The sequence below is a fragment of the Mercenaria mercenaria genome, chromosome 11, assembly GCF_021730395.1.
Source record: "Mercenaria mercenaria strain notata chromosome 11, MADL_Memer_1, whole genome shotgun sequence".
NCBI classification, from domain to species: domain Eukaryota; kingdom Metazoa; phylum Mollusca; class Bivalvia; order Venerida; family Veneridae; genus Mercenaria; species Mercenaria mercenaria.
In genome coordinates, this window is record NC_069371.1 from 79,245,484 (window position 1) to 79,273,000 (window position 27,517).

Below are 27,517 nucleotides of genomic sequence, written 5' to 3' on the forward strand. Positions count from 1 at the left end.
AATCAGCCAAAAATGCTACATGAAAACAACTAAAGGGTTTTATATATACAAATTTTAATCCAAGATTTTTGTTTATAACATACTGTATATATAGTGCAATATTGTTTATACATCATTGACAGATATCAGTTCTATACATCATTGACAGATATCAGTTCATTATGCTATACTGCAGTATAGAAAATTAGGTGCCTTCCAGTAGGGGACTTTGTATTGCATGGCAATACTTCATTCACTTGTTTCATTTGTATTTTGCATTGTGCTTGCAAGAGCTGCATAATTCTGTCTTCGATTTGTGATACCCAAAGGATTTCCTGTTTTCGTCTATAAACAGATATGGTCTTCCAAGTGTAAACAACAACAGTAAAAGATATTGCTTTGTTGCTGTAGCTTCACACTTTATTTTTCTTTTCCATTTTCTTTGTTTGTTAGGTATATGCATGAGATTAATATGGTGGCCCATGCATCATTTGGTTTCAAAAGCATAATTAAAAAACCATGGAAGGTATTGACATTAAACTTGGCATGTAGGTAGATGGTGATGAGATAATGTGCAGAGCACTTAATTGTGTTGTTAGGTCAAAGGTAAAGATCACAAATTTAGTTCAAGTTTAAGACTAATCTGATTTAATTTTTTGTGTTTGAAGCATTACTTTAACCTTTAGCCTGCTAAATTTCTACAATGGACTGGTCCATTCATTCAATTTTTGGGGTGTAAGCTGAAAATTCACTGACTGAATAGCGAACAGTGCAGACTATGATCAGCCTGTATGGATGTGCTGGCTGATCTTGGCCTGCACTGGTCGCAAAGGCAAAATCACTTGCCGCTAGCAGGCTAAAGGTTAAAACCATTCAAGATATTGACTTCAAACTTGGAATATAGGTAGGTGACAACAAGACAATGTCCAGAGAGCAAGAACTGGTTCAGCAGTACCCAAGTTTAAGGACACAAATTGAGTTCAACGGTCCAATCTGCCCATTGCATTTCATGTCCGCAAAGTACTGACTTGAAACATTGAGTATAGGAAGGTGATAATGAGATAATGCATAGAGGGCAACAACCAACATTATTCCCCCTAACCCCTACTCACCTCCACATAAGTCCTTCAACCCTACCCACCTCCACATTAGTCCTCCCGTCGCTACCCACCTCCACACATTAGTCCTCCCACCGCTACCAACCTCCACACATTAGTCCTCCCGTCCCTACCCACCCCCACATTAGTCCCACTAACCCCTACCCACCTCCACATTAGTCCTTCCAGCAAAAAAAATCACTTTAGTTTCTTGTGTCATTGCTGCTACACAGTGTTCTGTCACAATGAAGATTATACAGTGTTCTGTCACACTGACAACAGTAGAATGTGCTGTCACATTGACAACAGTACAATGTTCTGTCACACTGACAACAGTACAATGTTCTGTCACATTGACAACAGTACAGTGTTCTGTCACACTGACAACAGTACAGTGTTCTGTCACACTGACAACTGTACAATGTTCTGTCACACTGACATTAGTACAATGTTCTGTCACACTGACAACAGTACAGTGTTCTGTCACACTGAACAGAGTGCAGTCTTTTGTCACACTGACAACAGTACAATATTCTGTCACACTGACAACAGTACAGTGTTTTGTCACACTGAACAGAGTGCAGTCTTTTGTCACACTGACAACAGTATAGTATTCTTTCACACTGACAACAGTACATTGTTCTGTCACACTGACAACAATAAAATGTTCTGTCACACTGCCAACAGTACAATGTTCTTTCACACTGACAACAGTACAATGTTCTTTTACACTGACAACAGTACAGAGCTCTGTCACACTGAACAGAGTGCAATCTTCAGTCACACTGACAACAGTACAATGTTCTTTCACACTGACAACAGAACAATGTTCTTTCACACTGACAACAGTACAGTCTTCTGTCACATTGAACACAATACAATGTTCTGTCACACTTAGCTGAGTACAATGTTCTGTCAAACTAACCACAATACATGTCTGCTTTGGAAGGAAAGATTTTACTCTGAATTTCATTTTTCTTTTGAATTGTATTGTAGATCCCGTGAGAGATCACAGGAAAGTGATCGACAGGACAGAGGCAGAGATGATCGGGGTGAGCGAAGTGATCGAGGTGCACGTGAGCCCGTGTATGGTGTTATACAGACACAGCCGAGGTCAACGAGAGGCAAACGACAAGTACCAAGACGGCACACTGTAGGAGGGGCCGCAATGGGAACCAGACATCTGCATGAACAGGTAAGAATATGGCACTGTATTTACTGTTGGTGGTAAGATTAGTTTATACTGTGTTATAGGTACAGGAATGATGTCATAAGGTATTATATGTGAATTGCAATGTATTTAACTGAATATGAATGAAAGGTTTATCATATAGTACCATTATGAAAGAATCAAATACAACATCCTGCCAAACATTATCCAAACAAGAATTGGGTTGTCTATGTTACAACCTAACACAGTTGCCTGAAACTGAGTTAGAAGTAAGCAGGGATCACCATGTTTGCTGCAAGCAGGTGTACCAGTTCTCCCTGCCACAAGGAATGACTGTACCCACTGGTTTCATTCTGCTAGAAAGGGTCAAGTGCAATGCCTGATGCTACAAGCTGAAGATAAGCACAGATTATGTATGATGCTACAAACAAGAATTCATTTTTATGCTACAAACAAGGATTCAGTTTTATGCTACAAACATGGATTCAGTTTTATGCTACAAACAAGGATTCAGTTTTATGCTACAAACAAGGATTCAGCATTATGCTACAAGCAAGGATTCAGTTTTATGCTACAAGCAAGGAACCAATATGATGCTATAAGCAAGGATTCAGTGGGTTGCTACATGCAAGGATTCAGCATTATGCTACAAGCAAGGAACCAGCAAGGATTCAGTACAGTGCTGCAAGCAAGGATTCGATATGACACTTCAGCCAAGAATTCAGTATGATGCTACATTCAAGGATTAGGTATGATGCTTTAAGCAAGGATTCACTGGCCTTTTTCTCTCACAGGTCTGACATTTGGACCCTTTCCCACGTCAAATTTGGCTATGTTTTCCCCGATTCAAAAAAAGAATTGCCAGTGTAGAGCTATACCAGTCATGAAACAGGCTTCCTGTGAAAACTGGGTACAGTAAAACACGGCTCGCTTGAGGTCGCAAGGGGATGAGCAAAATGCTCGAGTTATCCATGGTTTCGAGCGACCCGAATATTGACCAACATAAGATGAAAATTGAAGTTTGTTTTACCAATACCTATTGTCATCGCGACCATTTGCAGAGTAAACGGTGATGCGTAATAGTAACATACTTGTGACATTTAAAAAAAAAAACCTATTAGAAACGTTATCTATGATAGATGTTTCAATACGTAATTTGTAAAAGGGACTTGTGAAGAAACAACTAGGACTATTTATTTTTATTTATCAACAAGTGCATATCAAAGTTGTCTTCTCAATTTTATGAAAAGACTATATTATTTCCTTCATTTGCATGCAAACAATTGCTGATTAAAATACTAAGATCTCATGACAATCTTCTCGATCCCGCAGAAGAGAAGATTTAAGTAATCAGTAATTCATCTCTGATCAATAAAACTTTTCTTTAACCTTTTATCGATAATTATTCTCATTATCAGATCAAATATACCGACAAACAAACATTTAGGATAGTCGTGGAATAGACCACGCAATTCTCACGGTGTGTGAACATTTTTAATTAACCGATATATTCTGACCGCCGAAGGTGTGAAAAATTTCAACACCTCTGCTCGAGTTTGCCAGAAGCAACAAAGAGTAAATTAATACACAGGGACCAGATGTCATGCTTGAGCGATCGAGTACTGATGCTCGACCCAGCCATGGTAATTTCACATAAAAAATAGAAGGAAATTGTCGGGGACCACATGAATTGCTCGAGTGAGCCCGGGTACTTGAGTCATCGATGCTCGAGCGAGCGGTGTTTCACTGTATTAAAGTATGGGCACTGGATTTTAGCATGGTAAGTAACTCATTTGGTATATTTATGCTTTATAAAAGGGAGTTATTGCTACAACAAAAAAAAATGTAGCCTAACAAGAGAATTCACGCAAAGGGTACACAAAATCTTAATAAGGCCTGATTCAGTATGAAGCTACAAGCAATGATTTTGTTTAAAATGTCTGGCCTTGCTGTAACAAGTAAAAGGCAGTACTTTCATTGGTGTTGAAATGTTGTCTGTTTTAAACAAAGAGCTATAAAAATAAATAGATTGGCAACTTGAAAGGCATATAGAGCAAATCTCGCCAACCTCCCGTGACAAAAATACGAGATCTCGTTTACCGAAAGTGGTGCTTTCTCCACGCGCCATTTTGTATGCGGAAGCAATTATTCATCGGTAAAATAATAATCACCGTATGACCACGCTTCTTTCGATGGCAAAAAAAAACGTGAACTTCGTGTCTTAAGACCATTTCACATTAAACTAATTTTGTTTTAGAAGCTAACATGTATTTTAAATGTAGTTTTAAAGGTACAAATTGTAACTCCATGCTCGCCGATGTTTGTTTTAAAGTAAGATAACGCCGAATCACGCTCTGACACGAGCTCACGCAAGATTACAGCCAGTTGCCATTCTGTGTATTTTATACTTCTTTGTTTTAAAGTATGTCAAGATTCATTCACTTAAAAAATGTTGTCTGTTTTAAAGTATGTCAAGATTCATTCACTTACACAAGTAGGTCATTGCTGCAGATAATTTCTGGAAGGACCATTACCAATGTGTGGTATTGTCATCAGTAACTACAGGTCTGCTATCTTCAGTGAGTGATGTTCCTTCACTAATGAGCCAGAAATCTGTGGAGATACTTGAAACCACTTGTTGTATATAAACATTTCTATATCCAACATTTACTGTAACATGTTATTGATTTCATCTGTTATTTATAAGAAAAGTTAGAAAGATCAGCAAGTTTTCATGCAGAAATGTTCCTTACTGTAGAAATGATCCTAGTATTGCAGAAAAGTCCCTACCTTACTGGAGAAATGTTCCTTACTGCAGAAATGATCCTTATTACAGAAAAGTCTCTACCTTACTGGAGAAATGTTTCTTACTGGAGAAATGCTCCTTATTGCAGGAAAGTCCCTACCTTACTGGAGAAATGTTTCTTACTGGAGAAATGCTCCTTATTGCAGAAAAGTCCCTACCTTACTGGAGAAATCTTTCTTACTGCAGAAATGATCCTTATTGCAGAAAAGTCCCTACCTTACTGGAGAAATGTTTCTTATTGCAGAAATGCTCCTTATTGCAGAAAAGTCCCTACCTTACTGGAGAAATGTTTCTTACTGCAGAAATGCTCCTTATTGCAGAAAAGTCACTACCTTACTGGAGAAATGTTTCTTACCGGAGAAATGCTCGTTATTGCAGAAGTCCCTACCTTGCTGGAGAAATGTTTCTTACCGCAGAAATGCTCCTTATTGCAGAAAAGACCCTACCTTGCTGGAGAAATGTTTTTTACCGCAGAAATGCTCCTTATTGCAGAAAAGTCCCTACCTTAATGGAGAAATGTTTTTTACTGCAGAAATGCTCCTTATTGCAGAAAAGTCCCTACCTTAATGGAGAAATGTTCCTAGTATTGCAGAAAAGTCCCTACCTTACTGGAGAAACGTTCCTTACTGCAGAAATGCTCCTAGTATTGCAGAAAAGTCCCTACCTTACTGGAGAAACGTTCCTTACTGCAGAAATGCTCCTAGTATTGCAGAAAAGTCCCTACCTTACTGGAGAAATGTTTCTTAACGCAGAAATGCTCCTTATTGCAGAAAAGTCCCTACCTTACTGGAGAAACGTTCCTTACTGCAGAAATGCTCCTAGTATTGCAGAAAAGTCCCTACCTTACTGGAGAAATGTTTCTTACTGCAGAAATGCTCCTTATTGCAGAAAAGTCCTTACCTTACTGGAGAAATGTTTCTTACTGCAGAAATGCTCCTTATTGCAGAAAAGTCCCTACCTTACTGGAGAAATGTTTCTTACCGCAGAAATGCTCCTAGTATTGCAGAAAAGTCCCTACCTTACTGGAGAAATGTTTTTTACTGCAGAAATGCTCCTTATTGCAGAAAAGTCCCTTACCTTACTGGAGAAATGTTCCTTAATGCAGAAATGTTTCTTAAATACCCCTTAATAAAGAAATGTTCCTTAATACAGAAAAGTTCCTTAAACATCTGTTACTGCAGAAATATTCTGTTCTGCTGTAATCTTACAGTGAATATGATTGTTTTCTAAATACTGAATTTTTGACAATATCATTTTTAGTAGTCCCTTGATACTGTATATATAGAAAGTAGAAGCTCAGGGGAAATAAGAGTAAAATTGTCATCCAGACAGTTCTATGATTTCAACTTTTATCTTTCGACCTAAATGGAGACAGTCCTGTTTTCCTTGTTTTATTCTGTCTACCATATTCCATGTAGATGCCAATCATGTATATATGCATGTATATATACTGTTGTAGGGTTTCTTTGTTGGAAGGCTGCTACCTTTCTGTTGGATCTTTGATCTTGTTTTTTACAACGTCATAACATTATATGTCTTTGCACAAACTGCTGTTGTGTGCAGAAGGGTTGCACAAGCTGATTTATGCTTCATTTGTGGGAGGATTGCACAGGCTATGTACCCTTCTCCCATAACACTTTTACAACCCACCAGTGTTAATTGAACAGTTTTAGCAAACTGTAACATGTAAATGTCATTCAAAAATGATATAACATATAATTATTATTATAACTTTCTGACAATTTTTTGTTTTTTGAGGTACATAAATATTGAATTGACAACATTAATTTTGTATGAGTCAGAAACAAAATATTGTTAGAAAGTGATATGGTTTTTGAAAGATATAAATTTCACATTTATGGCCATTGCTTTTTTTGCTGTACAAAAATGACAAATTTTTGACATAGATGAAATAAATCTGTTTTGTATTTTTTCAAACCTCTGAAAGTTTATTCCTGATGCACTTGTTGACCTTGTCATTAATTTGATGAGAAAAACCAGAATTACAGGTAGTGTAGGAGCAGGGTCTGAAAATGAGGGAGAATTCATTTATAAACAAACAGAAGGAGAAGTCATTAATTAGGAATATGTTAGGATTGTAAAGAAACAATAGAATGGTGTGGAGAGATGGCTGGATAAAGAGGTTGTAGAGAAAATGAATGTGTAAATGTGCAGTTCATTGTTGTAATTGTCGGTAAAATTTTCTAAAAAAAGCCTCCGGTTGTGACTGGAGGTGTAGTTTAAGACAGATGGAATATAAGGGCAGGGATCAACAGGTAAGATTCTTAAAGATGTATTAGACCCAAATTTATATTTGAAAATATGAACAATTATTTCATAGTATCTATGTATGCATAACATTAACATATTTGAATGTATAGACAGAACTTCACAAGGTTAAGTATATGTTATTGCATGCTATTTATCGCCGACTCCTAAAAGCAACAACAATAATTATTTTCCAGGGATTGAAATAAAATTTCTTGTTATTTTGGCTGACAGCTTAATTAACTTTTTATTTTGTAAATACAGTGGAGGAAGGGGCAGTGTTTCTATGGGAGAATGTTACTTTATTTCTCTGTTTCATAAAATTAGTTTCACAAAAGAAACTGATGAGAAAAAGTTCCGTGAAGGAAACTATTCAAATTACGTATTTTGTTCTATGCAAAATAAGTATTTTTATAGCATTTCATTAAAATGTTTCTGCAGTTTCAGACAATTTCTGTTCTCAAAACTGAGAAGGTTTTGACTAATTTGAAGCTTGAGTGGCAAGTGGAAAGATATTGAGTTTTGTTTCATGGCTTTAATAAAATCACTGTCACAGAGGTGATGGAATCATAACTAAATTTTGTGATAATTGAATATTTAATTATTTTACCCAGCATTGCAGGGGAAATTGCAGCGCTTTTTGTTTCATTGAGAGGATATGTCTAGCTGGCAGATGTTACCTTTAACACAAATTATTTCTTTCAAAAATACTTTTTTGATAATGCTATTGAACAAATTCAACGCTACAATTCCATACTAAATATGTGTAAAAAGGTTAAAAGTTGTGGTGTTTGGTAAGATAACTCTTGTTGGTATAAATGCACTTCCTTGTAAAATGGTTTTATGCCTGACAGAGTGGTCTCCCTTGACGAAAAATTACTGGGATTTTACTAAAATTTATCAGATAAATTGATTAATTTCTCAGTCTTTTCTTTTTGGTTTCAGGACATTATACATTTGTATACCCCATAAACTGTATTAAAATAAAGTTTTTGCTCTGCTTTTAACATCTTTGGTACAAAATTTTACATGTAGGTCTGCTTTGTGTTTGTGAATCCATGTTTGAATTATATAAAATCAACATCGATCATATTATATAGATTGATTAAGTTGTAGTGTTGTATGTAAACAAACACGTAACAATTCCGAGTAAATATAGAATGAATGATGCCTGATCAATGGTAATTATTATAGAAAATCATGTTTTATTCAAACGTGGCCCAATATCCTCCAGTCTTTCTCTATATCAGCATTTCCCAGGAGTGAAATTTGTCTCAAATGGTGGTAAATATTCCTTCTCATGTAACTGAATCTATATATTTATGGTAGGATTTTAAATAAGGCAAGAAAATTGGGGAAATTGAATGGTAATTTTGGACCGAGAATTGATTGTTTGGAAGTTGTTTCATTATAAATAGTTTCAAATGTCTATTTATAAATCTGAAAAGAAAAGAGATGAATTTGTCTTGATTAAATTGTAGATGAATTTGTCTTGATTAGATTGTATTTATGGAAGAGCGATATTTTGTCGGAGATGGTTATTGCGACAGTGGTTTTGTTTTTGTGCAATTAAATTATGAACTGGCTGTCCTTGAACAAAAGGCTCTATTGTGTTCAAACTGGTATTTTGATTATGAACATTATATTCAGAGAAAATAAACTGTAGTTAGATATTTTACAAGACAGACTATTAGAGGTCAATGTTTTGGGTATAGAGAGTTTTGCATGTGACTAGACTGTGTATGGATTACCAGAAGCAGAGGATTTGGGAGTACCAGATTTGGCTAAAACAGGTGAACCCTTCTATTTATGATTTTGTCATAATATTATGTAGTAAAAAACACCAATCGCTTGAGGATGTATGAGTTGTCAGTGGTTTCAGGTGACCCAAATATTGACCAGCCTTCTTATAGGAGGAAATGGTGATGTGTTGACATACTTATAATACTAGGACATTTTTGAAAAACATATTACAAGCAGTTACTATGATAGATTTTTCATTCTAACACTTTTAAGATTTTCTTTTATATAAACAAAGAAGGATTTTACCGTGAATTGTCTTGTCGATTAAAACACGTTTCGCAGAATCACCTACTTTTGGTTATTCTGCCTAAGAAAGGATTCCAGATTGGTATCCCTTTCTGGTGTAATTTGAACGTGTTAGAATGGAAATAGATCTTAGCTTTGCGTGCTTTGTTGGCAAATAAAACATGTTTTTGAGTTCAGATACATAGTAATATATTTGTAAATTTTATTAATCAAATCCCGTTTAGTATTATTCTCTTGCTCTTTAATGCTTTACTCCAGCTCGTAATTTTCTTTTAGAAATTAAAATCTCGTAATTATTTTATCACTGATCTTCTCGATCCTGTGTATAGGATCCAGTAAATATATTTGCAACTACAGTACAGTTGTAGTTGCTTAGTTGCTTTAATCTGATGCAAACAATTATTGATCAATTATTGATCATAGAACTATTTGCCATCAATCGAAATATATCAACATGCAAGCAAGCATTTTAGATGATTGGAGAATATATCACACGATTTTCATGGCTTGCAAAACTTAAGAATTAATTGTTTCGACATCTAGGTTTGTGCCTGCCTATAGCAACAAAGAAAAGGGACCAGGGACCAGGTGTCATGCTTGGGTGATCTAGTTTTCGATGACTAACCCCCAGAGCCATGCTAATTTCATATAGAAAATAGAAAGAAAATGGCTGGCACCCAAAGAATGGCACCAGTGAGGACGGGTGCTAGAGTTACCCATAGTTGAGCTAGCGGTGTTTCACAGTATGTCATGACACGTCAAGCGTAGTATTTTCATGATATTAGAAACATTTAGAAATAAAGTACTGTGTGTGCCTGCTTCGCTGAATAGTTTGAGTTATTTTTAGCTCAAGTGAGTTTTTTTGATCGCTCAATGTCTGGTGTCTGTCGTCTGTCATCTGTCATCTGTCAACATTTAGCTTGTGTATGCAATAGAGGCTGTATTTTTCATCTCATCTTCATGAAATTTAGTCGGAATGATTACCTTGATAAAATCTAGGTCAAATTTGAAAATGGGTCATCTGGGGTCAAAAACTAGGTCACTAGGTCAAATCAAAGAAAAACCTTGTGTATGTGATAGAGACTGTATTTTTATGCCCCCGGCATCTACTGATGCGGGAGGCATATAGTGATTGTCCTGTCCATCCGTCCGTACGAGGTTAACCAAATGGGACCATTTCTTCTAGCATCAATACCCCTTACTAGAATGACCTGATACTAATGCAGATGTAACCTTTGACCATTCCTTATCTTCAGACATCACCTGACCTCAGTTTGACCTTGACCTTGACCTCATTTTGGACTTAGGTTGCTTTATATGGGCCATCTCTTGGTTAACCAAATGGGACTGTTTCGTCTAGCATCAATACTGCTTACAAGAATGAATTGATACTAATACAGATGTAACCTGTGACCATTCCTTATCTTCAAACTTCACCTGACCTCAATTTGACCTTGACCTCATTTTGGGGTCAAAAACTAGGTCGCTAGGACAAATCAAAGAAAAATGTTTTGTATGTGATAGAGGCTGTATTTCTCAATTTAGGTTCATGAAATTTGGTCAGAATGATTGCATTGATCAAATCTAGGTTAAGTTAAAATGTAGGTCATTTTGGCTCAAAAACTAGGTCACTACATCAAATGGAAGAAAATACTTGTTTACACTTAAGAGACCACATCTTTGGTCCAATATTAATGAAAATTGGTCAGAATATTTGTTTCTATGAAATCACTAGGTCAAACTTGGTTACACTGTTATGTTTCTCAGGTGAGCGACCTAGGGCCATCTTGGCCCTCTTGTTATTTAAAATTACAATAAAACACCGATCGCAAAAAAGTCACACAGGTACTGGCACAGGTTATTCAGAGTTTCATGCATTCCAAATATAAAACAATATATATAGGAGTCAGTGGTGCAGTGGTTAGCAGGTTGAACTACAATGCCAGCAGTTCGGGTACTATTCCCAGACGTGGCTGTTATCCCAGCTATAGTGTTCAGTGCTTGGTGATTTACTTAAATTGGTTCTATTTCTAGCAGTATCGGCCTAAACTGGAGACTGGGCAGGTAAATATGACAACTGCTAATTTGGGCGTGGCTGGAAATAAGTTGTTTGGGGACTTTTGTCAACTATCTATGTTAATCAAAACCTTTACCTTATATAGAAAGTGGACACAGACTTCATGAATTGGTCAAGTCTGCCCTCTTGGTTGAACCGTTGATGTTTGAGTGAACAATATTTCACTGTACACGCCCAGCAGTAATATTGATCAAATTTCAGAAACTTGGAAATTTCAGTGAGGAATTTAAGACGTCCAGGAGCATTTTCACTTGGAACTTACCATGTGGTCTGTGTTTACTAAAATTCAACAGAACTCCACTAAGTGTTGTTCCAGTTGTACAAGAGTCCATGCTTAGAGCTATGGTAACCAGTTTCTAACATTCAGTGGATGGTAGAAACCCAGGGGCAGTGGTAATAATGTATAATGTAGATTTGATAGATATTTTGTTTAAGAAATGATATATCCCAAACAGTGATTTGTTGTTAAATAAAATCATTGGAGTTTAGATGCCGCATTATCATGAGGGTGCAGAGTGCTTGAAACAGGTTGGTAGTTCTGTTGGGGAGTCAATGCCTGAAAAGATTGAATAACTGGTGAAAGAGGGTTGGTCGTGGGTCTTGTTGTACCATTAGATCTGGAAAATGAGCTTAGATGTAACTTTAAACCCAACAAAATTGCTAGATCTTATGTTTATTAAAGAGAGGAAAATGTTGACAGAGCTGAAAAAATGGGTAAGTAACTCTGAAGTAAAGAGTTTTTCTGCCATTAGGAGTTGTTTCCCTTAGCTTCATCAGTACCAAAAGTAAACTCAGATGATGAGAAACCATACATTATCTAGTAACATGCAGCCCTTCTCCATAAATCTGTACATTCTTTAATCAGTTATAATTAGGCAGGCAGTGGCAAACTGTCAGCTTGTATAACTTTATGTCCTACCTCTGACTGTGGACAAAGAATGGTCACAGCTTGACCAATGGTCCTTTGACAATAAAATTGGATACAAGTTAATTAGTGTTCTTTGTTTAACCACTGTCTAGTTGCCTCTGATTTGTCTTTCTTTCTTGGTTTTTGATTATCGCATTTTCTAGCTTGACTGTTTGAACAATAGGTAGAGCTATTACATTCATTCATTTGTCTGTAAATATTTAGTATTTTAGTTATGCTAGTGGATATGGTGAAATTTCGCACACTTGTTCACTGTGATGATCTGACTTGCAGTGCATAGGTTTCATAACTCTATTGTGCTTTATGAACTTTGGACTTCCGTGTCTAAATATTATTTACACCACATTTTTGGACTCAGCAAAATTATAACTACATCTGTACCTTTTAGACTGAACTCATACAGATTGTATCTAATTCAAATGGAACTTGGTATTCATCATCAACATGAAGTAGATGTGTACATATTATTAAGACTTCCATGTCAGATTTCTTTTTTTAGGAGAGTTCAACACATATTTTATTTTGTAAAATGTTTTAAAGGGTGTGGGGATGTGTCATATAATGTTGACATCATTCTTCTTCACAAAGTTATCCCCCTTTTTAGACTTTGGATATTCATTAATATAACTTCTACTGACAAGTCTTTTGAATAATCAAGCATTTCTGTCCCCTGATAGCTCTTGTTGTATATGAAAATTAAGTTTTTACAGAATAACATTGAAAGTTTGATATTCTCCTTCTGTGCTAGGCGTCAGAATATCATAATGAAAGTGAGCCAGGGATGGGTAGAACCATTGCCACTATATTAAATAATATCACAAAATGTTTTCATATCCAAGGTCCATTTCCTAAATCTTACTAATTTTAAGTTGAAAAAGAATAAGATTTTAGCCCTACTATTCAAAGAATAGGTGGAGCTATTGGACTCTCCTGTGTGTCAGCGTCATGATTGGAGTCCCAACATATGGTTAAGTTTTTGTATGTAAGCTGGTATCTCAGTAACCACTTGTCGGATTAGATTGAAACTCCACACACTTATTCAATGTGATAAACTGACTTATATTGCACAGGTTCAATAACTATATTTTGCTTCTTTTTTAGCTCATCTAATTTTTGAAAAAAAAGATGATGAGTTATTGTCATCACTTGAGCGGTTGTCGGCGTCGGCGTCTGCGTCGGCGTTGCCTGGTTAAGTTTTATGTTTAGGTCAGCTTTTCTCCTAAACTAGCAAAGCTATTGCTTTGAAACTTGGAATACTTGTTCACCATCATAAGGCTGACCCTGTATAGCAAGAAACATAACTCCATCTTGCTTTTTGCAAGATTTATTGCCCCTTTTGTACTTAGAAAATATCAGATTTCTTGGTTAAGTTTTATGTTTAGGTCAACTTTTCTCCTAAACTATCTAAGCTATTGCTTTGAAACTTGGAATACTTGTTCACCATCATAAGCAGACCCTGTACATCAAGAAACATAACTCCATCTTGCTTTTTGCAAGAATAATTGCCCCTTTTGGACTTAGAAAATCAGTTTTCTTGGTTAAGTTTTATGTTTAGGTCAGCTTTTATCCTAAACTATCAAAGATATTGCTTTAAAACTTGCAACACTTGTTCACCATCATAAGCTGATCCTGTACAGCAAGAAACATAACTCCATCCTGCTTTTTGCAAGATTTATGGCCCCTTTTGGACTTAGAAAATATCAGATTTCTTGGTTAAGTTTTATGTTTAGGTCAACTTTTCTCCTGAAGTATCCAAGCTATTGCTTTGAAACTTGGAATACTTGCAGACCCTGTACATCAAGAAACATAACTCCATCTTGCTTTTTGCAAGAATTATTGCCCCTTTTGTACTTAGAAAATCAGTTTTCTTGGTTAAGTTTTATGTTTAGGTCAGCTTTTATCCTCAACTATCAAAGCTATTGCTTTAAAACTTGCAACAGTTTTTCACCATCATAAGTGGACACTGTACATCAAGAAACATAACTCTATCCTGCTTTTTGCAAGAATGATGGCCCTTTTTAGACTTAGAAAATCATGGGTAGGATAATATTTCTATTATACAAAAAAAAAATCAGATGAGCGTCAGCACCCGCAAGGCGGTGCTCTTATTTTTTTTTTTTTTTTTTTACAAAATTAATCCCATTTTTCGCCTTAGCAATTTTTGGTTAAGTTTTTGTATATTAGCTAGTATCTCAGTACTCACTCATTGAAACTTCACACACTTATTCACTGAGATGATATGACATGCAGTGCACAGGTTCCATAACCCTGATTTGCATTTTTACAAAATTATGCCCCTGTTTTGGGTCTTTCATAATCATTCAATTGACATTGCTGTTGAATAGTCAAGTGTTGCTATCCACCGACAGCTCTTGTTAAGTAAGAGCCTGACTCAAGTAGACACCGTCGTTTATATGACTAAAAAAATTTTGAAAAAGATGTTGAACACACACACACACACACACACGTGCACACGCGCGCACGCACACACACACACGCACACAATTAAAAAACCCAATAGTTTAAAGACTATTTTATATGACAGAGGGTGGCATGTTGTGCAATTTCATGCATATAAAATACTACCACATGCATGGGCTCCTGGCCATTTGAAAAGAGGGAACTAACTCTTGCATGTAATATAGTGAAGGGAAGAGGAGGTAAGTTAACTGGGTGAGGACAAGAACAATGCAATCAGTATTGTTTCCACCCTAGTGATAAAACTAATTACTGTAAGGTGATAACTCACACTTTGTTACACATGTTTATTGCAACTCGCCACAATAAAGTCAGCTGTCCAGGAAATTAAAGCAAGTCTGTTTGCTGGCTTATGGCTGTAGCTTCTTCGATCCAGTTTCATTTTCTGATTTGCTTTTTGCCTTTATAGCTCACATAAACATTGGGCAAACCTGTAAAAGCAGGCTATAAACATTGCATCAAATGCATAGGTAGGACAGATATGTCAGCGATAGAGACTGACATACCTGTATATACACAGGAAAGATGTCCGACATCCCTACAAAGGACTGGTGTGGCGTTTTTTATAGACTCGCATACCATTTGACAGACATACCTACAAAGACAGGGCGGCCAACCTAAGTTGCCTTTGGGTGCGTTCACACAGAGAAAATGTCTTGATTCCCTGTGATATTTTGCCTATATTATTTTCCTTCACATCACGTTGGTTGGCTACCCTGAAAGGACTCAGATACGGCATTTGTTTAGACTCTTCTATACAAAGGACTGACTTGGTATGTGAAAAACTTGCATATCTACAAAGAACTGATGAGGCACATAAAGGAGACTGGCGTACTTACAAAGGAAAGATATGGCATGTGTAGAAACTGGCATACCTGGGAAGGACAAAAGTTATTCATTTAGCGTAAGACAAATGGAAAACAGTTTGAACAGAGTCTTTTGTTACTGAGTGAGGATCTATGACCTGTACAAAAAATACCGTATTTTGGTGTGTATTGGTCGCGGTAATGTATAGTCCGCATCTAATTTTTGCTCTGGAAATGGTCGGAAAATTGAACTTCTAGCGTATTAGTCGCAGTTAAATTTCGGATTTTTTCCCCAGCAATATTTAATATTTACCGGCAAAAAAGTTATGGCGGCGGCCATATTGATGCCGTGGACTGAATTATTATCAGAACCTGATTGGTGGAAATCGGACAGTGTTGTTTTCGTTCCCAACCGTTTCGTACCAACAGTAGTAACGGTAACAGATTATATCAAAGAAAAGCGGCTTTTTGACACTAATTGGCAGCAGACGGTTTGCGTTTACATTCTGTTATCATGCAAGTTTAAGTGTGAATTGTTTGCACAGCAATTATAACACCTTTCCGTGTCATGTAATTAACCGCGTTCTTTTGATTCTGAGTAAAAAGATTAACAAAATATCTCTTTTTGGATTTTTTTCTTTTGTTTAAAAATCAAAAGTAAAAAATTATCTTTCAAGTTTTTTAATACGCTAAGACTTAGTATAAACAATGTTTGGAATGGAGGACGGATCTGTCCAGAATTTATCCAACCCGGAGTACATGTCAATGGCGTCCAGTAAAACGAAAGAAGAAACAAACGTGATTCAGTCTGCAAAAACATCTTTGAATTAAAGTCATTCGTAATTTTAATAGTCTGTATGGGTTATTTACGATATATTTTATTGAAAGTAACCGCTATTGGTTGAAAAGCCGCCGATATTGATATTTTTATCCATTTTGTTCGTTCGTAACAGATGCACGTAATTTTGCGAGAGCTACGGTCAGAAAATTGGCCCGAAAAAAAAACTGGTGGCAATGTTCTGTCGTATAGGTCGCAGGAACTTTTTCAGGCAGCAGAATGGGTAGAAAAAGTGCGACCTATACACACTGAAATACGGTACAAATGGTTTGCTTGCCAAAGGACATTATGCTTTCAGTGAAATTAGATAAAGGTATTTTTTTCCAAAAGCTGCCTGCATTTAATCTGAAACAAGTTTATCAGTGAGTTACTGGAGAGCACTATATTTTGTTATTGAACTCCCATTTACTTTGGCATGTTGTGCAATTTCATGCATATAAAATACTACCACATGCATGGGCTCCTGGCCATTTGAAAAGAGGGGAACTAACTTTTGCATGTAATATAGTGAAGGGAAGGGGAGGTAAGATAACCGGGTGAGGACAAGAACAGTGCAATCAGTATTGTTTCCACCCTAGTGATAAAACTAATTACTGTAAGGTGATAACTCACACTTTGTTACACATGTTTATTGCAACTTGCCACAATAAAGTCAGCTGTCCAGGAAATTAAAGCAAGTCTGTTTGCTGGCTTATGGCTGTAGCTTCTTTGATCCAGTTTCATTTTCTGATTTGCTTTTTTACTTTATAGCTCACATAAACATTGGGCAAACCTGTAAAAGCAGGCTATAAATATTGCATCAAATGCATAGGTAGGACAGATATGTCAGCTATAGAGACTGACATACCTGTATACACAGGAAAGATGTCGGACATCCCTACAAAGGACTGGTGTGGCGTTTTTTTTATAGACTCGCATACCATTTGAGATACTGACATACGGACATACCTACAAAGACAGGGTGGCCAACCTAAGTGGCTTTTGGATGCGTTCACACAGAAAGTGTCTTGATTCCCTGTGATATTTTGCCTATATTATTTTCCTTCACGTCACGTTGGTTGGCCACCCTGAAAGGACTGATATGGCATTTGTATAGACTCTTCTACTTACTCTTCTATTTACAAAGAACTGACTTGGTATGTGAAAAACATGCATATCTACAAAGAACTGATGAGGCACATAAAGGAGACTGGCGTACTTACAAAGGAAAGATATGGCATGTGTGGAAACTGGCATACCTGGGAAGGACAAAAGTGATTCATTTAGCATAAGACAAATGGAAAACAGTTTAAACAGAGTCCTTTATTACTGAGTGAGGATCTATGACATGTACAACAGATACAAATGGTTTGCTTGCCAAAGGACATTATGCTTTCAGTGAAATTAGATAAAGGTATTTTTTCCAAAAGCTGCCTGCATTTAATCTGAAACAAGTTTATTAGCGAGTTACTGGAGAGCACTATAGTTTGTTATTGAACTCCCATTTACGTTGGCATGTTGTGCAATTTCATGCATATAAAATACTACCACATGCATGGGCTCCTGGCCATTTGAAAAGAGGGGAACTAACTTTTGCATGTAATATAGTGAAGGGAAGGGGAGGTAAGATAACCGGGTGAGGACAAGAACAGTGCAATCAGTATTGTTTCCACCATAGTGATAAAACTAATTACTGTAAGGTGATAACTCACACTTTGTTACACATTTTTATTGCAACTTGCCACAATAAAGTCAGCTGTCCAGGAAATTAAAGCAAGTCTGTTTGCTGGCTTATGGCTGTAGCTTCTTTGATCCAGTTTCATTTTCTGATTTGCTTTTTTACTTTATAGCTCACATAAACATTGGGTAAACCTGTAAAAGCAGGCTATAAATATTGCATCAAATGCATAGGTAGGACAGATATGTCAGCTATAGAGACTGACATACCTGTATATACACAGGAAAGATGTCGGACATCCCTACAAAGGACTGGTGTGGCGTTTTTTTATAGACTCGCATACCATTTGAGATACTGACATACGGACATACCTACAAAGACAGGGTGGCCAACCTAAGTGGCTTTTGGATGCGTTCACACAGAAAATGTCTTGATTCCCTGTGATATTTTGCCTATATTATTTTCCTTCACGTCACGTTGGTTGGCCACCCTGAAAGAACTGATATGGCATTTGTATAGACTCTTCTACTTACTCTTCTACTTACAAAGAACTGACTTGGTATGTGAAAAACATGCATATCTACAAAGAACTGATGAGGCACATAAAGGAGACTGGCATACTTACAAAGGAAAGATATGGCATGTGTGGAAACTGGCATACCTGGGAAGGACAAAAGTGATTCATTTAGCGTAAGACAAATGGAAAACATTTTAAACAGAGTCCTTTATCACTGAGTGAGGGTCTATGACCTGTACAAAAGATACAAATGGTTTGCTTGCCAAAGGACATTATGCTTTCAGTGAAATTAGATAAAGGTATTTTTTTGCTAAAGCTGCCTGCATTTAATCTGAAACAAGTTTTATTTGTGAGTCACTGGAGAGCACTATATTTTGTTATTGAACTCCCATTTACGTAATGACAAAGGAATACATAGAGTACAAAGTCTGCATCAATACCAATCATCATCCAGAGTGAGGGTAATATACCTGACGGAATGCCTGGGTACAGGGTAATATACCTGATGGAATGCCTGGTACCCTGTGATAAAAAGCTGCAGTGCCCAATAAAACAGCTGCAGTGCCCAGTAAAACAGCTGTAGTGCCCAATAAAACATCTGCAGTGCCCAATAAAACAGCTGTAGTATTTACATGTTAAAGACTTTAAAATTATGTACATGGCTCTGGATGATTAGTAACTGGCTGGCAGGGACCCCCCGAGTGCTGCCCTGAACCCCTCGATGGTATGGCAGTTGGTAACCCTGGGTGGTAGTCGATTCCAGATGCTTATCGTGCATGGAAAGTAGGACATCTGGTAGATGTTGGTTGATGCCCTTATTTGAAAGAAACGGTTGGCACCTCTGGTTCGCTGGTCACTTTGTGTCAGTGGGCTCTCAGGGACTTCTACGATGCCATTGGCGATCTTGAAGAGCATTGACAGCCAGGCTTTGTATCGTCTGTGTTGTAGGGTTTCCAAACCAAGTTCTTGTAGCATTTGGGTTACACAACCAGGTATACATTCTGTGTAACAGTTGGTGACGAAACGTGTGGCTTTCCTCTGTACTTGTTCCAGGGTGTGTATGTCGATAATGAAGGCTGGATCCCAGACTGTGGAGGCGTATTCAGTGGTAGGCCTGATGATGGTAGAGTATAGGCTGTTGATTTGACCTGAGGTGTGCTGTCGCTAAGGTTATGTCTGACGAACTCAAGTGACCTGTTACTTTTGTCAGCAGTAGCATCAATAAGAATGAATTTTTAGCTCAACTGAACCAAAGGTTCAGGGTGAGATTGGAGTATAGATGGATGGTCCAGCTTCCATTATATGCTGTCCATTAATTAATTGCCTACATAAACATCTTCTACTCTAAAGCAACTTGTACTTGGTCTGCAGCATCCTGACAAGGTCTTCGCTCAAGTTTGAAGAATGAAGGCACTTGCTCCTTTTAGGGGCTGAGCAAAACCTTCAATCAGTTTCTTCTAATAAACTGCTTGATTGGTCGGTAGCATTGATTTAAGGTCTTGTCCAAATTTTATTTAATTAGGGATGCTTGGCCTCTTTTAGGGGACATTAGAGTTTATAAAAGAAAAGTGTTTGAAGATTCCTTCTCATTAACCACTTGACGGATTTTCATCAGTTTTTGTCTGTAGTGTTATTTTAAGGTCCTCTACCAATTTTGTTCAAATGAGGGTGTTTGGCTTCCTTTAGGGGCCACTAGAGCTATAAATAGAAAAATCTGTAAATAACTTCTTTTAATGACCCTATCATGGATCTTCATCAAACTTGGTCTGTCGCATCATTATAAGGTTCTCTACAAACTGTTAATTAAATTAGGGTGATTCAAGCCCTTTCATTGCCCACTGGTGCTTAAAATAGAAAAAAAACCTTATAAGACTTTCTCTCATGTACTGTTTGATGAATCTTCATCAAACTTGGTCATTTGCATCACTGTAAGGTCCTATCTTGTATAATTTGTTCAAGTGATGGCACTTGGCATCTTTTAGGGGCTATTAGAGCTAAAATAGAAAAACCTTTAAATTGCTTCTTCTCATGAACTGCTTGATGAATCTTCATCAAACTTGGTCTGTAGCATCATTATAAGGTTCTCAACCTAAGGGACATGCACATATTTTGGGGAATTTCTATCTGGTTATTGTGTTTTGGAGTTTGCCCCTTTTTAGCTCAACTATTCATAGAATAGTAGAGCTATTGGACTCGCCCATGCGTCAGCGTCGGCGTCCGCGTCCGCGTCCGCGTCCCGATTTGGTTAAGTTTTTGTATGTAAGCTGGTATCTCAGCAACCACTTGTGGGAATGGATTGAAACTTCACACACTTATTCACTGTGATAAACTGACTTACATTGCACAGGTTCCATAACTCTGTTTCGCTTTTTTACAAAATTATGCCCCTTTTTTGACTTAGAAATTTTTGGTTAAGGTTTTGTATGTAAGCTGGTATCTCAGTAACCACTTGTGGGAATGGATTGAAACTTCACACACTTATTTACTGTGATAATCTGACTTACATTGCACAGGTTCCATAACTCTATTTTGCCTTTTCACAAAATTATGCCCCTTTTTCAACATAGAAATTTTTGGTTAAGTTTTTGTATGTAAGCTGGTATCTCAGTATCCACTAATGGGAAAGGATTGAAACTTCACACACTAGTTCACTGTCATGATATGACATGCAGTGCAAAGGGTCAATAACTCAACTTTGCATTTTACAAAATTATGCCCCTTTTTCAACTTAGGAGTTTTTGGGTTAAATTCTTATATGTAAGCTGGTATCAGTACCCACTAATGGGAATGGATTGAAACTTCATACACTTGTCCACTGTCATGAGCTGATAAGCACTATGCAGGTTCCATAACCCTATTTTACTTTTTTACTAAATTATGCCCCTTTTTCGACTTTCTTATTCATTCAAGCGACAAGGCTGTTAAATAGTCGAGCGTTGCTGTCCTCCGACAGCTCTTGTTTGACTTTGTACTTTATTCTGTCGAAGATTTTCAGAGAGTATGCATCATTACCTTTAATCTAATACCTTGTTTTATTTTAACTTGTCCGGTTGTGTTACATCAGCTCCTTTTCTATCATGTCCTTTAAGCTGTAGTGAAACATTCTGACCTATAGTTCCCAATATATTCCTGTCCTGTCATCTCTTGACCTGCCTCATTATGCACTTTATTACACATATGTTTTTGTCCTGTCTGTGTCAGGATTGTATGATTTGTTATATCTTGCAAGGGTCATTTTGCAAGGACAACAGTCCTAGTATGGGGTATTCTTCATTATTGAAGCTAAAATGTCACCAGTTGATTCATGTCTTGATAGAAATTTAATTGGACTAAACATTCCACAAAAGCTCTTGACAATGCATTTTTTTCAAGAGCTAAAGAAGTAATGTATTCAAAGCTCTTGACCTCCCACTATCCATTGAAATTAAATAGTAAGGGTAGATTTCTTAGAGGCACAAAGCACAGCAATCATCGCCAGAGGCATACATGGCAGGGTAGACCCATCACAAGTAGAAACTGTAGTGGAAACAATATAAATATATAGCAGATGGGTTGCTTAAAAAATCCAACAATAAATACATTTTGATTATAAAAATCAAAAAATGAGGATGAGGTAGAGAAAGGGTTAGCGGTGTTTGGGGAAGGGAAAAAAAAGCAAGGATATCTATTCAACAGGAAAAGCTATGCTTATTTCAGATAGCTAGGGATATTGACAGATCTCATTTGCTCCACAGTTAAGATGTATTGATTTATATATATTCCTGTTAAACTGTTTTGGCCACTACTTGAAATTGACAAGAAGCTGACAGAGAGAAAATGTGGCAGCTATTAGCGTTCCTGAAGGAGGTCATTGAAGGCTTTAGGGATGACTTAGACTAAATATAAAGAAAGATTTATCCATATATCGTCAAGTAAATCACTGTCACAATTTAAATAACAACAAAAATTGACTTGAGTATCTCAGTTTATTGACCATTGTATGAACTAATAGAAATAAATAATTACAGACCTGGATTTAGACAGATGACCTTGCCTTAGTTAATCGTTTTAGATATTGATTAATCTGTGTGACTAAATTAATATTAAGTAATCGCTTGTCAGTGATTAAGGATATGCATGTATTTATAACACTTTTTTTTATTTACACGAACCTGATGTTATAGCGCCCAGTGCACTTAGCCGAATATTTGCATGCATCTTCAGGTTGAATGGCTCCTACATATTGTAAGATGGCTTTATGATGTTTCTAGATGTTTTTTACTTTCTTTGATATCTTTGATCTGTATTCAAGAATGAAGATGAAATGCAAATATTGTAATTTAGAATTAATCTTTAAGAGGGTTTTAAGAATTAGCTTTTCATCGATCTGTTTTTTGCAGTTTGCATTTGCATTTAATAAGGGGTTTTTATTTTATAAGTTTTCTGTCTTTATATGCATTTTTGCTTTTGTTAACTTCGGAGATGATGATGTTCTGTCAGAACATTCTGGTACATCTGGTAAAGGATTGATTTAATGACAGTATTCTTGAAGAAAAGTCACAGGTAGATAAGTCACTAGAAAAGTCACTAGTAGAAAAGTCAAGTCACTGGCAGAAAAGTCACTTGTGGAAAAGTCACTCGTAGAAAAGTCACTGGTCACTTGTAGAAAAGTCATTACTGGTAGAAAAGTCACTAGAAAAGTCGCTGCTGGTAGAAAAGTCACTAGAAAAGTCACTGGTAGAAACTAGAAAAGTCACTGATAGAAAAGTCACTGGTAGAAAAGTCTCTAAGAAAGTTACTGGTGAAAATCACTGGTTGAAAATTCACTAGAAAAGTCACTGATAGAAAAGTCACTAGAAAAGTCACTGGTAGAAAAGTCTCTTAGAAAGTTACTGGTAGAAAAGTCACTGCTGGTAAAAAAGTCACTGCTGGTAAAAAAGTCACTGATAGAAAAGTCACTAGAAAAGTCACTATTGGTAGAAAAGTCAAGTCACTGGTAGAAAAGTCTCTAAGAAAGTGACTGGTAGGAAAGTCACTAGAAACATCTCTGGTCACTTGTAGAAAAGTTACTGGTTGAAAAGTCACTGGTAGAGAAGTCACTAGAAAAGTCACAGGTAGAAAATTCACCAGAAAAAATCACTGGTCACTTGAAGAAAAGTCACTGTTTGAAAATGGTAAAAAAGTCACTGGTAGAAAAGTCAGTGTAGCAAAGTCAATGATAGCTGAAGTGAGCAGCATTTCACTGTATTTTGTAGACATTGTTTTTGCGAAACACTCTTAAATTTGACTGTTATTGTAAACGGATGGTGGAAGACTTTATTCTAATAATAATAGAACTCATTCATATATTTTTTGTAAACAGATTATTTTGTTGACATTTTCGGGTAAGTAAGTAATCTGATATAGTGAAAACAGGATAATTTGGTTGTACTGACAAATGATATCTGCAAATATCATAAAGAAAAGGTCATTCCAGTGAAAATGTTTTTATACGTCCAAAGGGACGTATTATGACTCTGGTGTCCATCCATCCGTCCGTAAGTAATTTTGTGTCCGTTCTGTAACTCTTGAACCCCTAGAAGGTATTCAAAGAAACTTGACACAAATGTTCACCACATTGAGACAATGTGCAGTGTGCATGTTTTGGATGGCTTGCTTCAAGGTCAAGGTCACACTTAGGGTCAAAGGTTATATGACTTTGTTTCGTGTCCGTTCTATAACTCTTGAACTGCTTGAAGGATTTTAAAGAAACTTGGCACAAATGTTCACCACATTGAGACAACATGCAGAGCGCATGTTTCGGATGGCTTGCTTCAAGGTCAAGGTCACACTTAGCGGACAAAGGTCATACCTTCGGGCGTATATTGCTCCGCATTGCGGTGCTCTTGTTTAGCCTTTGTATACACTACCTTAAAATAAAAAAGGTAAAATTATTTTATCATAAATTTACATAAATTCAGTCACTATTGTTGGAAACCACATAGAAGGATTATAAATCAAAATGATTTTGTTGATATAACTGGGAAACAAATACTGATAATACCAGGTAAACACATGATTGGATCGTTCCATTATATTGTGATGTGTATTGGGTAAACAAGTTTTTTATATGCACTATTTGGTATTTAAAAAATATCTCTGTAGCTGGGACATTTAGACATGGTACTGGAAATAGTTTAGATATTGCTGATAAGAAAATGGAGTAATATTAAATGAAATAATCAGAATTATTAAGATTATTTTCAGTGATAAGTGGAATTACTTTTTCTGTTATCAAGTGTTTCATCAAAGTGGACAATAGAATTATCTCCGGATTGATCTGAGAAACCTGTCAGATTAGGCCATACACTTTTATTGTTGTTTTTTTTTTTTTTTTTTTTTTTTTTTTTTTAGACATTTTGCAGGTTGCTGTGAAACATTGCGCAGTTTGGGAAAAAATGGTATTTCGTCACTGAATATTCCACGCTGATGTTGTTGAAAAATGGTATACACTCAATATGTTATAAATAAGATCGTAGAGTTTGGAAGTGATTTAACCAACATTTTTATTTCCAGCCTACATGTAATAGGCAATTTTTTTCGGTACTTCTGATAATATTATCAAGTCAAATTATGAAGTGACAGATCATTGTTATTTGATGAAAAATATGAAAGGAAAATTGGAATTAAAGAAAAATGAAAGTTAAATGCAATATTAATGTTAATCAGAAAAAAAGAGTAAAGTAGGATGAAATGCAGAGACTATTTAATGAAGTTATTGATGATGGTATTAAAGTCTTTATACAAGGGGATTAAAACTGTAATAAAGATATTTATTGGTTTATCATTTGGCATTTAAATTTTTGAATTTTAAAATAAGGCAAGTATTGTCACTGTACAGTTATTTGTGGACACTACAAAGGAATTAAGAGAATGTTTGACAAGTACATGCTAAAAGGCAGATAACGGTTCTGGCATGTATGTTTTCATATCAGTGTGCTATATTATATCTCATAGTTCTTTAAACTGTTGTGTAGGTTTTTTTCCTGTGAAAGATCTGAAACAGCACTTTGACAAAAGAAGAAAAAATACAACAGAAATCAATAGAACTCGTAGTTAAGTAAGACAGTTTAAGTACATACAAAAAAGTATATATAGGGAACTAAATGGGCATAAGAAGCAGTGTAACAAATATGTCATAGTGAATCTAGATGTGTGTACATAGTGAAAAGGTATTGTTTAAGCTGAAAAAGTATGAGTACATGGGAATTTATATTAAGAAGTTACATTTGTAAATATTAAGTGGAAAAGTAATTTTTAAGGATATGAGTGTCAATATTTGCTGCAAACATTTGGGAAATACTTACAGAAAGGCTGCCTTTATTTGGAAATACTGGTGAAGAATTTTGGACTTGTACATATGGAAATACTGGTGAAGAATTTTAGACTTGTACAGCATACAACAGCTTGGAAGGAACTTTTAATGCTGAAATAACTAGTTTAAAATTTGTAAATCACTGAAAGGAATAATGTCTCTTTGAAAGCTGTGGTCAATTACAAAATGTACCTGTGAAGTTTTTCGTGAGAAAATTGGTTTAATGTTAGGAATACTGCCTTTCTCCCACTGTTCTCAATTAAATAGAACCATTAATAAATCATAGAGCTTTTAGTAAATACAGCGAAATACCATTTAATTGTTCTCTAACTACAGGACAGTGTAATTTTAGAAAAATGAATATCAGATTTTAATGATAAAAAATCCTTCATTTATTACTTATAGCTTCCTGTCAACAAGTGCTTCCTAATTTGACCCTTTGTGGCCCCTAGCTACATCAAAAACAAATAAACTCTTTATCAAGGCCAATCTGCCCAGGGGTCAAAATTAATTAGGGGTTAGAAATGATAAAAAAAGACTGGGTCAGTTTCATATAGGTTAAGGGTTGTTTTATTGCTGAAATTTCACAGATTGTGGTTTTACTGTAGGAACTTTAGGGATTGTCAGTGAGTTTAGAATTTATTTCCCTGGAATTATTCTGAACTATCTTTGAATTTGTAAAAATGAAATTTAAGGGCAGATACGGCATTCAGTTACCAGTAATTTCAAGGCTACTGCAGTGGGCAAAAGTGATTTTTTGTGGATTATTGTGAAAAGAAAATGTACATAAAAACAGTTGTGATTTGTCAAGTTTTTCTTAATAAAGTAAATAAAATTGTGGAGCATAGTAAGGTTAAATCTGGCAAATAGATATAAACACTAACTTCCACTGTGTACAATTTTACACCTACCTGTTACATAAAAGAGCTTTTCATTGATACAGCATTTCATCAATTAACTGGATAATAAATAACTAATTAGTTCTCTTCATGTATAATAAGATAAGTACAGGATGTAACACAGGTATTTTAGGTCGTTTGAAAGGAAGGAAATGTTTACAAATCTGTTAAGAGCTGAGGATACGTAGTTTTTAAAGGAATACTCTGCTATTTTTTGTATTTTACTCATTTAGTTCAAGGAAACAGAAAGAGGCCATTTTGGTGAATCAAATCGTGTTGTGGTAGTCACTATATGACTATATGTGAAGTCGCGAAAACATGTGACAAATCGTCCAGTCAGGAATCAGACCACCAAAACTCAATTTATCTTACCGTGTTTGTTGTAAAAATGAGTAACACCAAGAAAAAAAGTGGAATTGTTTAAAGCAGTTTTCAGGTATTGTTGTATTAACTTGTCAAGATTAGAAAAACATAAATCCATTTTAACTTCTGTTAGTAAAATGTGAAAAATATAGTTTCTAGAATGATTTTAAGGATTTTATTTTTCCATCCACAATTTTACGAATGTATCCCCTAAACACTAAACGTGAAGACCATCTAAGAACCAACTTAAC

At 36.0% G+C, this 27,517-nt stretch overlaps 1 protein-coding gene across 6 annotated transcripts in view; it reads left to right on the forward strand.

Moving 5' to 3' along the window:
• Positions 1-27,517, forward strand: part of LOC123531178 (SRC kinase signaling inhibitor 1-like) — a 199,806-nt gene that overhangs the window by 76,686 nt on the left and 95,603 nt on the right. For 4 of the 6 annotated variants that reach the window (XM_053517845.1, XM_053517844.1, XM_053517847.1 and 1 more), the window contains one exon: positions 2,073-2,271. In XM_053517845.1, the coding sequence (XP_053373820.1) occupies positions 2,073-2,271 (199 nt within the window). Of the gene's footprint in view, positions 1-2,072; positions 2,272-9,048; positions 9,115-27,130; positions 27,340-27,517 lie in introns of those variants that run through there. The other 2 variants (XM_053517848.1, XM_053517840.1) reach the window with 2 other exon arrangements.